At 42.4% G+C, this 14,456-nt stretch overlaps 1 protein-coding gene across 1 annotated transcript; it reads left to right on the top strand.

The window, feature by feature from the left end:
• Positions 1–518: 518 nt before the first annotated feature.
• Positions 519–12,695, top strand: ALAS1 (5'-aminolevulinate synthase 1). Its single transcript, XM_063121135.1, has 11 exons — positions 519–567; positions 2,051–2,277; positions 4,393–4,608; positions 5,488–5,631; positions 5,742–5,964; positions 6,776–6,960; positions 8,004–8,183; positions 8,276–8,440; positions 9,573–9,841; positions 10,745–10,907; positions 12,252–12,695. The coding sequence occupies exons 2-11, from the start codon at positions 2,079–2,081 to the stop codon at positions 12,410–12,412; spliced, it is 1,905 nt and encodes a 634-aa protein (XP_062977205.1). The 5' UTR covers positions 519–567; positions 2,051–2,078; the 3' UTR covers positions 12,413–12,695.
• The last annotated feature ends 1,761 nt before the right edge of the window (positions 12,696–14,456 follow it).

Genomic DNA, 14,456 nt, shown 5'->3' with positions numbered 1-14,456 from the left:
TGTGGGTTGCAACCCCGTTTTTTGTTTGTGGTGCCGCCGGTGGCAGCAGTGACACGGCCGAGAGAAAGCCACACGTCTGCGAGTCCTCGCACCCCTCTCCCCTACCCTTTTTCCAAGGACAGAGGGTGGGGGGAAGCAGACGAGGCGTTAAGGGCGCTCTCCGTGGAGGCTGGTGGCTCCGATTTCGGTGGGTCTGTGAATCCCTTCTGGGTTTCATTCAGAACTCTAAAAGAGCTAACCAAGGTCCTGAACCTATTTTGGGAATGTGGTTCAGCACCTTGGATAGCCCCGTTATTCTAGTGGGTTCCGACAGTTCCACCGAAACCGGAGCCCCCAGCTTCCACTGGGCGCGTTCCTACAGCAGAGCGAGAAACAGAAGGAAAGAGATGGCTCGCGGCCCGGTGGAGTTAATCCACGCGCATGCGCGGCGGCTGCGTCCGCTCGGCGAGAGTCGTGTGCGCCTGCGCAACCTGCTCTCGCGACTGGCTATATAGGCAGCGGCCCGATTTCGCCCGACAGAGCGGAAAGGACTGGCAAGCGAGGTTCTGAGGGGGCACTCATTGGCCGGTAAGGGAGGGGGCATCGGCGGCGCGGCAGAGAGAGCGCGAACCTGGTCGCCTCTCATTCCCTTCTGTTCGGCAGTCAGCCTGAGGCGACAGTGGCGGCGGCGGCGGCCCAAGCGGCGCTTCCTCGCTCCTGACCTTGTCCGGCCGCCGGATGGGCGGGCGGGCTTCGTCCGAGAGAAAGCCAGGCGGAGTGCGCTCCCTCTCTTTCTCCCTCTGCCCCCGCCGCTTCTCAGTCTCGGCGGCTGAGGAGGTCTGGACGGAGTCGGCGGGGCTCAGACGTTTTTCCTCCCCAGAGCCCGGGGGCGAAGATGGCCGAGGGGAGACTTTCACGGAGGGAGGGAAGGAGGGAGAGAGGAACAGACAGGTTTCCGCGCCCGTCGTGACTCCTTGCTCTCCCTGTCGCTAGGCTTATGCCGTGCATAAGTTTGAAGTAAGGAGGGACGCGGCCCTCCTTTCAGTCAGCCGCAAAGAACTGAGGGTCGGGCGGGGTGTGTGTGTGTGTGGGGATATGTCTTCGGGATGTACCCGCGATCCCAAAGCGAAGCTGAGAAAGGGCAAGTGCTGGTTCTTGTGGTGGCGGCGGCGGCGGACCTGAAGCTGATCTTAGTCTGAAGCTCCCCTGCATCTAAAAAAGTTGTGAATCTGTATCAGTTATTTGAGGGCCTTAGGTGAGGGTTTATGACGAGGGTTTCATCCTCTCCACAATTACTCCCCCATCACAGGCACATCTTTAGTTTAAACACCTGGTGAGTTAAAAGGCACAAACCACAGAAGTCTCTGGGATTTTTAAAGGCCAGCAAGTTCATTGTGATGTAACTTTTTGTGGGCTGGAGCCTGCTTTGTGAAATGCATGGAATGTTAATTCCATATCTACATAGCATCTCAGGAGAGCATTTCTGAAGTCTAGTCCACAAAACCTTATATAACAATTCATTGGTTAGTTTTCAACATGTAAAACTTCTTACAGCGCAAGGAGTCTTATGTGTTGAAAACTAGACTTCAGAAGTGCTCACCCAAATTGACCTATATCTATTCTCCCAGTCTTTTTTCCTTTCTTTTCTCTTGGTATTCAAAGGGTAATTTGTGGGTATTTTACCTAGAACTGTGTGTGTTTATTTGGTTAACTGTGGTAGTACTAACTTGGATGTTTTCCCATGCTTGTGTAACTTATAGTTATTGCTTTATAGTTGCTGAAAGGTTGCTTCACATATTGCAAAAATTATTGCATGGCATATTGCTAACTTGAAGGAATTGACCTAAGAATATGTTTATAGATTATAATGCTTTACAGTCTTGCGCATATAAAAGCTACTACTAAATCTAATTACTTATTACAGCCATCATTTAATATAATATGTTGTGTTTTTGTAATGTGTAAAGTAGCCCCAATGGACTTTAACCTGCAAGTAGACTGATATGCACACTGCCTGCGTTTCAGCCGGTAACTGTAGGAAGTTAATCTTTTGTGTGTTTGCTTCCTTCAGCAAAACTTTTGAGGAAAAAAACCTGAAAATGGAAACTGTTGTTCGCCGGTGCCCATTCCTGTCACGAGTATCCCAGGCTTTCCTGCAGAAAGCTGGCAAATCTCTTCTTTTCTATGCCCAGAACTGCCCTAAAATGATGGAAGTAGGGACCAAGCCTGCTTCACGGGCTCTTAGTACTTCAACAGCTCACTGCCAGCAAACTGAAGAAACCACTTCTACCAGTGAAAGTAAGGTTCAACTTTGTAACTTTGCTATAGGCTAATTAAAATTTGATCCATCACAATTAGAGACATTTTTCTTCAAACATTGTTATGCATAAGAACATAAGTGCCATGCTGAATCAGACCAAGGGTTCATCTAGTCCAGCTTTCTGTTCACACAGTGGCCAACCAGCTGTTGCCCAGGGACCAACAAAGCAGGACATGGTGCAACAACACCTTCCCACCCATGTTCCCCAGCAACTGGTGCACACAGGCTTACTTCCTTGGATACTGAAGGTAGCACATACCCATCAGGGCTAGTAGCCATTGACCGCCTTTTCCTCCAGGAATTTATCCAACCCCCCTTTTAAAGCCATCCAAATGCTAGTTTGTTTGAAAGGTGGCAGCGATCATGCTTCTGAAATACAGTACAGCTGTAATCTGACTTTTCCTATAGGAAAGGAGGAAAGGAACCAGTCGTGCAAGCACTTGAGTCATTGCTGACTCCTAGAGGGACGCCTGCTTTCGCTGACATTTTCTTGGCAGACTTTGTAGCGGGGTGGTTTGCCACTGCCTTCCCCAGTCGCAGTTACCTTTCCCCCAGCTAGCTGGGTACAGAGGATGGAGATGGAAGCCGGCTGCCTGAGCCGGCTGCCTGAGAACCAGCTTCCGCTGGGATCGAACACAGGCCGTGGGGAGAGTTTCAGCTGCAGTAACAGCCGCTTACCACTCTGCGCCACACAAGGCTCTACTTTTCAAATGTTGATAGTCAAACTCGTATAATGATTGCTTGTATGTAGCTCTTCAGCAACCTTTCAGTATACAGTCACAACACAGGAGGGCAGATACTACATTTTAAAATAATTAACTTGTCTCAATAATATGCTTCAAAATGCTTCTCGGCAGAGTAGTGTTAACTTTTTAATTTAGAAATGTTGGAGCACTAACATAGTCTGGACTTTTTCCTAAGTTCAGAGGCCAAAGTATATTGTAACTCTTATTCTTGTAGAATCTAAGAACAAAGGTGAAGAAGGGTATAAACTTATTGCATACCATGAAGTCAGCAAGCCTTTTGCAGGAGTGTATAAAGCAGTTTTTTAGGCAGTCCTTTAGACTGTCTTTTAGGCTATCTCAAATGGACTTACTTTTACAGGTCCTTTGCCTCTATTCATGGTTTGCTTTTGCTACAGAAAATATTGCAGGCTTATTAGTCGCTATTAAAGTATGTTTTTATTGGTGCATTATGAAGTACTTTGTAAGATCTAAAGGCAAGAGCCTGACAGGAAAGGAACACCAATAACTAGGAAATACTAGCAGTTCAATCACGTTTACTGTGAAGAAAATCTAAGTGAGTTCAGTGGAGTTTACTCCCTTGTAAATACTTAGGGCTGCCTTGGTCGCCCTCTATAATGACCTGTCATCGAGAGAGAGAGAGAGAGAGGGGAGTGTGACTTTGTTGATTCTCTTTGATCTCTCAGCAATTTTCAATACTATTGACTATGCTATCCTTCCAGGACAATTATTTGAGTTGGGAGTGGGAGGTTCCTTATTGCAGTGGAAGGTTTTTCATCTTTGTAAATTGCCCAGAGAGCTTCAGCTATTGGGTTGTATAGAAATGTAAGAAATTAAATAGGATTGCAATCTAAGCCTGCATTCCTGTACAGTATATAGTTTACACTAATACCTGTGAGTAAGACCTATCCAACTCAGTAGATATTCTTCAGCGTAAACATACATAGGATTGCACTATTAAGATGTGAATGATTCCACAATTTCGAATATCTAATACAGGGAGCTATTGGAATCTTTTCACTGAACTTAGTTAATTTGTGGTGCTGTGGATGACATAGTCCCCTTTGATTCTCTATAATTTTTACTGTTTTACTCTGAAGACCTAAGTGTGCTCCTTGGTGGGCTTCCAACTAAAAATGGCTTCAAAATTTTCAAGGTGGTTATATTCGGGTAGTGGGGGAGGCTTTAGTTTTTAATTGCTGATATTTAAGGGATGTGGCAGTTTGAATAATGTATTGCATGTAAGTTATAAAGATACTGGGAGTGCACACCACTAACACTTCTATCAACATGAGTACCTCAGATCTCCCTGAAATGTATTGAACACTTCTTTGCTCTCCTTTATTTAAGAGGCCAAAACCTCTCCAGATGTGGCTCAACAAAGCATGAGCAGATCCCAGGTTCCTATAAGCCACCCACCTGCTACTAGCCAGAGTGCTAGCCAAGCCAGTATGACGAAATGCCCATTCTTAGCAGCTCAGATGAATGAAGGGAACAGTAATGTTTTTCGCAAAGCCAGCCTCGAACTCCAGGAGGACGTGGAAGAAATGCAAGCTGTAAGGAAAGGTATGGCCTCTTCTGAATACTGACATTTTTTAATGTTTGGCTCCATCTCTAGGCAGGGTTCTGCTAGGCATAACTCGGTGAATTTTTTAGTAAAGTACAGGTTTATCAAGCTCATTAAAACTTCACTATCATAGAAGCCAGATATTGAATACTCATTGGCACTTTGTTGGATGTTTTGGTGTGAGATTAATGATAGTTCTGAATCAAGTTTCAGTCAGATCTCTCTTTATTTATTTATTTATTTATTTAAGGATTTTTATGCCACCATTCAGCCAAAAAAGGCTCTCATGGCGGCTTACAAAAGTATTTCTTGACAGTCCCTGCCCACAGGCTTACAATCTAAAAAATTACAATCTCTTCTGCTTGTAAGGGTGGTATTTTCCATAAGTAGAATTATGAAATGGAATACAGCAGTTCTTGATAATAAACTCAGGTGATTCTTAAAATGCTCTGTAAAATAATCAACTACTTGCCTGTGCTTTGAAAGCCTTCAGTAGAACACTAATTCTAGGCAACTTGGGCTTGGGCTTTGCATAGGCTATAAGGCCAGAAATCCATATTCAGTGTGAAGTGAGAACACTGGACATCAAAGTAGCACAGAATATTTGCTTTTTATGTGAAGCTAGCATAAAGTATCAGCAAAATTAGAAAAGATGGATCTATGCAGCTGTTCATGGCTTGATTTTCAAAAGGTTGAATGTGGAATAGCCTGCAGTCTGAACATACAGTAAAATACACATAATGATAGTATGTTTGTTTAGGATGTGAAACAGTTATTGCGTGTATGACTCCCCACTATTGCTGACACTTATCCTTTACTTAACTTGTCTTCGGTGGTCTGTTTTTTACTGGATTTTTTTCTACCATCTTGCTGTACAGAGTTTGCCAAGACACCAGAAAATACTGTTGAGGTTAATACTGATGGTGAAAAGCAAAATGGCTTTCTGAAGAAATTCCAGGACATTATGTTGAAGCAGAGACCAGAAAGGGTATCTCATCTGCTTCAGGAGAACTTGCCAAAATGTAAGGCCCAGTCCTATTCAGCTGATTAGTGTAAATCAAAGCTTTTACCTACTCCCCAAGTCTTTTGTTGCAGATTCCAGCTGTAATATGTTGATGTCTTCCTGTTCCAGCTGTTTCTACTTTCCAATATGACCAGTTCTTTGAGAAAAAAATAGATGAGAAGAGGAAAGATCATACATATCGTGTATTTAAAACTGTGAATCGAAGAGCTCAGATTTTTCCCATGGCAGATGATTATTCAGAGTCCCACACCAGCAAAAAAGAGGTGTCTGTCTGGTGCAGCAATGATTATCTTGGGATGAGTCGTCATCCTAGGGTTTGTGGAGCTGTTATGTAAGTATTTGTTTAAATGAAAATAAAATGTTGGCTAATTGCAGGTTGTCTCATAGAATCTTGCACAATTCCATTGTTGATTAGAAGCAAATTCTTAGAATCATAGAATAGTAGAGTTGGAAGGGGCCTATAAGGCCATCAAGTCCAACCCCCTGCTCAATACAGGGATAAGCATACCTGACAGATGGCTGCCCAGCTGCATCTTGACAGCCTCTAGTGTGAGAGAGCCCACGACCTCCCCAGGCAATAACTAGGTGGCTTGGTTAATAAGCCCCTTTCAGTTATCAAGAGACTATTGTGTGTCAAATTGGTCTTAGGATCTAACTTAAATTCAGGTTTATACATCCCTCTGCTTCTCTTCCCCCTCACTGTCAGAAGGGCTACTGCAAGCTAGAGTAGCCATGCTGCCATCCAACCACAGTCAATCTTTTCAAGCCACAAATTTCTGTTCTGAATCACCCCTAAGAATACTGTGGCAAAAGGGGCATGTATGACCCCACTCCTTCCCTTCCTCTAATAGTCAATCCATCTGAACCCTAATTCCACATCACTTACCTAGTTTGATTAAATGGAGTTCCACTGCCTTTTAAAAGGAAATGCCTGTTCTCTGATTAATTACCTATTTTCAGCTGTTCATTAAACTACCAAGTTGGTGAATTAAAAATTTAAAAAACTTGTACTAGATCTGAATGGTAAATGATTAGAAACAATGATTTGAAACTTTCTCAGACATGAACTGAAATGCAAACAACTTGAAAATGTAAAGTTGTTCCACAGAGTGTTTATGTCCCGGTTGGAACCTCCCTCACAGGGAAACACTGAAGCAACATGGTGCAGGAGCAGGAGGCACCAGGAATATTTCAGGAACCAGTAAATTCCATGTTGATCTCGAAAAAGAATTGGCTGATCTTCATGGGAAAGATGCTGCTCTGTTGTTCTCTTCTTGCTTTGTAGCTAATGATTCAACACTCTTCACACTAGCCAAAATGTTGCCAGGTAAGATTTAGCATGTGTGCCATATTAATGTCATTAGAAGGAATTGCTGGGGGGAAAATGTCCTGTGATGCACGCTTTTCAGACACTAGAGCACAAATCACCCTAAAAATGTATTGTTTATCTGGGACAAATTCTTGCTGGCTCATAACTGAATATGGGTAACCTTGCCAATCCATATTTGTGGTCTTTGCAATATGTTTTGAAATAGAGTGGGGTTTTTAAGTGCAAACTCCTGATTAAAAACTAGATATTTAAAAGACAAAATGCAACTTACTGAAGTGTGTAAGAAAAAAGGTACAACTCTATCAAATCCAGTTGCACCTTTTTCTTTTTTATATACACTCCCCTTTCTAGGAGCCATAATGCAAAGAACAGGAAACCATCTGATCACAATATATTCCATTGTGTTCCTGCTAAGCTAGATTTCTAAAGCAGTTGATCTGGCTATCTAGTGACACTTAGTTATGTAATGTGTGGTCAGACGGTACTATAGCAGCCCCGGAGCACTCTTGCCCCTTCTTGAATGCTGAATGAATGAATCAGTTTATTACGGTATAACAACCAGCACTCCAGTCAAACACCACACAATCAAGCACCATACACCATACTTCTTGAATGCTAGCTTTCCTGCTTAAAACTACCTTGTTGGTGATGTTGCTACCCAACCTGAACTCCCAGTGTTCTCCTTTCAACATACCTGATTTGAGCTGCCAGAAAGAGAATTTGAAAACTAAGGTGACTGGCAAAGGCAAGAGAAGCCTGGTGGTATCTGTGTTGCAGTTCATGGATTGAGGGAGCCCCTGAAGCAGCATCCAGCACTGAAAGTCTCCCTGCCTCCAGATAACTTACCCTGTTTGACAGGTTACCAATGGCATCCACTAGACTCAGATTGCTATTGGCTTCTTTAGATGCAGGTTTGGATAATCTGTTATGTCCAACTGGACCAGTGAGTTTTCCCAACCCTACCCAGTTACAGAAGATCCAACTAACATTGTCCCTGATAACTTTGATAGGACACCTTTCTCTCCCTTCCCAATTCCCAGGTTGTGAAATATACTCAGATGCAGGAAACCATGCTTCCATGATCCAGGGGATTCGAAACAGCAGAGTGCCGAAGCACATATTTCGCCACAATGATGTTGGTCATCTTCGAGAATTACTGAGAAAATCGAACCCAGCAACTCCCAAAATCGTTGCGTTTGAAACTGTTCATTCAATGGATGGTATGCTTGTTTTAACATGCACAAGTTCCTGAAGCCTTGGAGGGGATGGGTTCTGAATATCAAAAACTGGTGATCTGTGAATGTTGTTTTAGGTGCAGTCTGTCCACTGGAAGAGCTTTGTGATGTAGCTCATGAACATGGAGCCATCACCTTTGTAGATGAAGTGCATGCTGTTGGACTGTATGGAACTCAAGGTGGTGGCATTGGAGACAGAGATGGAGTCATGCATAAGATGGATATTATCTCTGGAACACTTGGTATGTGCACACTGGTGCTGTTCAGTCTAATTTTTAATAAGGTTGATGAAAATGAATCAAGGCTGGAACGATCATTCTGCTGTAATCAATAAATTTGCAAAGAGACCGTATTTCAGTACCACCAACAGAAAAAAACAATTTCAGTACCACCAACAGAAAAAAACAACCCTAAGACACACCCGTGATTCTAAAACACACCCCATTTTTAGAAATGTTTATATCGGGGAAAAAGTGTGTCTTAGAATCGAAGAAATAGGGTAACTGTTTTTTTGTGGTGGTTTTTGGCCACTCATGCATCAAATCAGTGTTTATGAAAATGTCTGTAGTTTTACAGAGTTCTATTGTTACCATTAGAACTAAAAGGTAGAATGTACTTAATCCCTAAATTTGATATGAGAGTTGTATAAGGAGATTTAGTAAGAACAGAACTAGTAACCTGCATAATAGCGACAAGTTTCACCAGTTGAGATTGCTGCTATTATTGGTGGTTACACCAAATTAAAAAGCTGCAATAAAAACTGTCTAAGGAAGTACTTTACCAGTTTAAAGGAAGTGCAAACTGACAGTTTGCATTGTGTAACATGAATAACATTGTAATTGCCCCAAGCAGCTTGTTTTTGTTTGCAAGCCATTTTTGGAGGTATTTGTTTACAAAAGGTATGCTTTCCAAATAGATTAGAACCGTATACAGCTCCATTTTGTAAAGCTGCCTTTCCCAACCTGGTGCCCTCCAGATACATTGGACTGCTACCCCTATCATTCCCAGCCAGCAATGGTTACCACTGCTTTCTTAAAGTTGTTTTAAGTGCCTCCATATGAAAATCTCACCTTGTGCCAAAGCTTACTAACTCTAAGAAATTGTTTGCTTTTTTAAAGGTAGTAAGGGTTTGTGTTTGTCATGCAGTTTTCCTGTTTGGGCAGATGCAAATATGCTAACGTCTTTTTTAAAAAGTGAGATAACAGTCCTATGATTAATGCTCCACCTAAATTTCAAGCAGCTTTTTTTTCCTGTAGAAGAGGAACAAAATGCTAGATTTTAGTATCAACTTTTAAACAAAACCTGTAGCTCTATATTGATAACCATAAGCCAAGAACTAGGATGAAATAACATTTTTGGTTTGTTTTCCTTTAGGCAAAGCCTTTGGTTGTGTAGGGGGCTATATTGCCAGTACAAGTTCTCTGATAGACACTGTCCGTTCCTATGCTGCTGGCTTTATTTTTACAACATCCCTACCACCCATGCTTTTAGCCGGTGCGCTAGAATCTGTGAGAACTCTAAAAAGTGCTGAGGGTCGAGTCCTTCGCCGCCAACACCAACGCAATGTTAAACTCCTGAGACAGATGCTGATGGATGCCGGGCTCCCTGTAGTGCATTGTCCCAGTCACATCATTCCTATCAGGGTAATTATTTAAAGTTTTTAAGCTGGGGAAGCAGAAGTCTTGATCTGTTAAACATAAGCTAAGCAAGTTCACTGCTGCCTTATCTCCCACAGAAACTTCATTCTAAAGTCTGTGCACTTGCTTGTCTAAAGGCATAATTTTATGCATGTTTTGACCAAAACAATCCCAGCATGCTCCAGTTAGCAGCAGTGCTTTTTTCTTTGTTGAATGTGGGAAAGAGGCTTCTTAAAGATCACGAGTTCTGCAGACGTTTGTGTCACTATAAAAATTGAACAAATTGTAAACAGATAAAACCAGCTAGATTTACAGCCCAAAAAACCCTGAGTAAATTCTGCTTTCTTGCTGCCTTCTAATAGTAGAACTTGGGATTTGAGTAAAATGTGAAGATTCAGTAGGCAGAAGACATTTTGAGAAAAATGTCTGTGTTTCTTAGGGTTGTATCCAATGTTAGTCCTATTAAAGTAGACCATCAAAGTAAATGGGACTTCAGTTCAATTAATATTGCATACAACTCTTAGAGTGACTGCCTAGGGCCAACTGAGGTATAGCAATTTCACATTGATTAGGGAAGATATAGCATGAAGCCCACTTAGTTTGTTAGACAAACTCGGGGGATTTCTGAAAGGACTCCCCCCCCCCCCAAGAAGTCTTCTGCCACATGAGTATCTCTCTCTCTTCCTCTTTTTCTGCTTCCCTATCACTAGCTTGTGTGTGAATGATTATTAGCAAACACTGCCTGTTGTGTAAGAGAAGTACTATTCCCTGTAACTTTTTTTTTTTACTTTTGTTATAAGAACAGTTTGCTCCCTGATGTTACAAGTAATTGTGCTTACAGCCTAGGATTTTGTAAGCCTTGGAAACTTGTCTAAATGTACCATAAATGTTAAATCTTGCTAACTTCAGGTTGCAGATGCTGCTAAAAATACTGAGATCTGTGATAAAATGATGAGCCGGCATAACATCTATGTCCAAGCAATAAACTATCCCACTGTGCCACGTGGAGAAGAGCTGCTACGTATTGCCCCTACCCCTCATCATACTCCACAGATGATGAACTATTTTATTGGTGAGTGAACACAATCCTAAAAGCACATTATCCCTGCAAAGAGATGGCACAGTTTGTTTTGGCCCAAACGTGAGCTGCTATAAACCTGGGAAGCATGACTGCTGACTGCATAGACCACCTCTAAAATGTACAAAATCATACGATGAAATATAGAAAATAGCATTTCAGCCAACTATTTATTTTTTGAGTGATTAAGCTAGATTCACTAATTAAATGTTTGCTATAACAAGGAAGTACTTGTGCTAGCTTTGTTCACCTCTCTGTACAGTTTGACATTTCTGTAATTAGGTGGCAAACTGCAGGTGTAGTTCTCTTGTCATTCTACAGAAAACCATAAGCATATGTAGCTTCCATAGCACTGCATCAGTAACAGTAGTCTGCCACCAGTACATTTATCATTCTCCTAGCAAGAAGGCTTATAAGAGCAAGCACTCTACATGCAGTTGATAGTGCTGTGGAAGATCCATGGTACATTCCTACCCTTACACTGCGCTCAACATCTAAGGTCCTCCTCCGAGTGCCTACTCCGAGGGAAGCTCGGAAGATGGCAACAAGGGAGAGGGCCTTTTCAGTGGTGGCTCCCCGATGAGGCTTGCCTGGCGCCAACATTGTTATCTTTTCAGCGCCAGGTCAAGACTCTTTCCCCAGGCATTTAACAGCATTTAACAATGCTAAGTTTGTTTGTTTTTTAACAGACTCCAGAACTGTTGTTTTAAAATGGATACCATTGTTTTTATACTGTTTATGTTTTTGATGGTTTTAAATTTTGTATACTTTTTGCTGTTCACTGTTTTTAACTTTTGTAAACTGCCCAGAGAGCTTTGGCTATGGGGTGGTATATAAATGTAATCAATCATTAAAAGTTCAGTGGCTCTTAAAGCTGTTAGTGGGGAGTTCAGGGGTAGTGGAAATGGAGCAGGAGTTACTGCCCCTGCAGCTGCAAGCCTGGTTTAGTCCAAAAGGGGAAGTTGCCTAGTCGAAAAAACAGGATTTGGATTTGCTAGAAAAAGCAAAGGACCATAACTCCTCAACATAAGTAATAAAGGACATAATTTATAGAGAGAGCTATTAAGAACCAAGCCTGTATTTTAGACACCTCAGGGATTTGTCACTGTAGCACATGGGGAGGCAACTTGGTGCCCTCCAGTTGTCCTGGACTACAGCTCCCATAATCCCTACCCATTGATCATGCTGGCTGGGGCTAATGGAGATATAATCTGGCATATCAAGAGAGGAACAGATTGCCTATCCCAGCTAAAGTGCTTTCTAAATATTATGCTGCAGATTAATTGGAGCGTTAAGTTCTTTACATCATCAATAAACATGTTTCCTTTTATCTTGCAGAGAACTTGCTAGCTACCTGGAAGGAAGTTAACCTGGAGCTGAAGCCACACTCTTCAGCTGAATGCAATTTTTGTAGGCGGCCCCTGCACTTTGAAGTAATGAGTGAGAGGGAAAGATCCTACTTCAGTGGAATGAGCAAACTTGTGTCGGCTACTGCCTAAAGCAGGGATGGGGAACATGTGGCCGTCCAGAAGTTGTTGGACTGCAGCTCCCATCAGCTCTCACCATTGGATATGTTGGCAAGGGTTGATGGGAGCTGCAGTCCAACAACATCTCGGGGGCCACATGTTCCCCACCCCTTGCCTAAAGCAGTCTGTAGCCCTGTACGTGTCTAGCTGTCTAATATTCAGATCTTCATTGTAGCCTATTACCTGCATATTACTTGCATTTTATTCCATAGTCAAACAAGATTCCTAAAAATAAACTTTAAGATGGTGTATACTAGTTTGGTATCTCACACTGATGCTTTCCATTCTCATCTTCAAATGCTTGTAGAACATGGCACAAAGATGCTGTTCTAATAGTAGTGAAAAAAGCAGATGTCCATGTTAAGAGTCACTCGGTCTTTTGGCTCTGGTAACTTAAAATAGGATAGAGGTTATAGGTTGGAATGGCTCCAGGTAGCCTCTTTCTTCCTGTGCCATCCTCTAATACTGGGCAAGCTAAAGACAGAAAGGAAAGGTGGATAGAGCTTTCATGCGGGTAAATAAATGACTGCTGGGTAGAGAAGCAGGTTGTGGGCTCCCCCCAGGTAATGTCCTTCACAATCCTGGGGAGTGTGGGGGAATTACGCTAACTAAAATGTGGCAAGGGTTTAATCAGCAATTGCTCAGTGAAAGAAATGGCAACTGTCTAATACTGTGTAGGAGGAAACCTCACCGGATATTATGGGTTAGTGGCCTTCTTTCGCACCCCTGATCTTTTTCCACTTCAACCATTCCAAAAATGGATCAGTGGAGTAGTGTATGGACATAAAGACGAGTTGAAGACATGTGCTGAGGCCTCTATCCTTCTATGTGCTATCTGGGCTTTAAAGAACAGGTGTTTCCAGGCAGCTTTGAGTAACTTAACTTCTAGCTCTTCTACTTTGCCTTTCTATGAATAAAGGTAGCTTACAAAAATGGTAAAGTAAAACAATAAAATAGCAATGCAAAACATATTGCAACAAGGTTAAAAACTCTACTTTGGAAAAGCCTGCTGAAATAAGTCTTTACTGCTTGGTGAAAGGCAAGCAGTGATGACACCAAATGTACCTCCCTTGAGAAGTTTTTTCTAGTATATGGGTGTAATGAACAAAAAGGTTCTGTCTCTGATACCCACCATATTTCTAGTGGGGAAGTGTCTCAGAAGCATGAAGAGGCAGTCAGTGGGGAAAAGAGTATTCTCCTAGCCAAACATACAGTGGAGAACACCCCTCACCCAAAATGACGCTACGTTACCTCCTTCTAGGAATAAATCCCTAGATTCACGTAGGTGCACACACATTCAAAGCTATGTAAAATTCCCATGTCTATTGAGTTGAGAACCTTGCTTGCCTCTTGGCCTGAATTAAGACATACATTGTTATCTTCTGAAAGCAATCACCACTTTCTTTGGTAAAGCTGCTGCAATTGTCATAGTTTTAGTGGCTTGCAAATAAATGAATAGCCACAAATTGTAGCCATCTTAAAAGGTATGGCCAGAACCCACAGTAAATGCTATGGCATGATCCCTGCTCGCAGTCCCACAAATGTGAGCATGTGGGGTTGCCAATAGCCTGAACAGCATTAGTCACCTTACATACAGTGGGTTTGATCCAGAATTAGTCATACTTTGAGTAGGCCCATTGAAATCAAGCATGGGTCCAACCCTGTGAGTCCTTTTCTCTTTTAAAAGTGCAAGGGGGAAAAAAGCCAAATTAACTAGAGCAGCTGTGCCCAACCTTTCTGTGTTGGTGGGCACACCTAGAGTTTTGAGAGTGTCATATGTGCTATCACAAAATGGCTGCCATGAGGTGGGCTTCCAATTAATAAAATGGCTACTGTGGTGGGCCCATGACAAATACTCATTTCCCAGAAGGCAAACTGGTGTGGCTAAAAGAAAACCAACTTGCCCAATAACCTGAGGCAGTGATGAGTTCTTCGTTCCAAAACAAAACCATTGTTTTGAACCTAGAGTTTTTTGCTCCCAACACCTATTTCACAGAAGGCACACAACAAAGCAAAG

This window comes from Elgaria multicarinata, chromosome 3, assembly GCF_023053635.1.
Source record: "Elgaria multicarinata webbii isolate HBS135686 ecotype San Diego chromosome 3, rElgMul1.1.pri, whole genome shotgun sequence".
Classification (NCBI taxonomy): Eukaryota; Metazoa; Chordata; class Lepidosauria; order Squamata; family Anguidae; genus Elgaria; species Elgaria multicarinata.
The sequence above is the reverse complement of the archived record's forward strand: the minus strand, read 5'-3'. Positions and strand labels throughout refer to the sequence as shown.

Bases quoted from the DNA above. Each gene is read 5' to 3' on its own strand.
- ALAS1 (XM_063121135.1), top strand. From the start codon at position 2,079: ATGGAAACTGTTGTTCGCCGGTGCCCATTCCTGTCACGAGTATCCCAG. The intron at 8,441-9,572 runs GTATGTGCACAC...GTTTTCCTTTAG, and splicing joins TATTATCTCTGGAACACTTG to GCAAAGCCTTTGGTTGTGTA. The intron at 10,908-12,251 runs GTGAGTGAACAC...TTTATCTTGCAG, and splicing joins GATGATGAACTATTTTATTG to AGAACTTGCTAGCTACCTGG.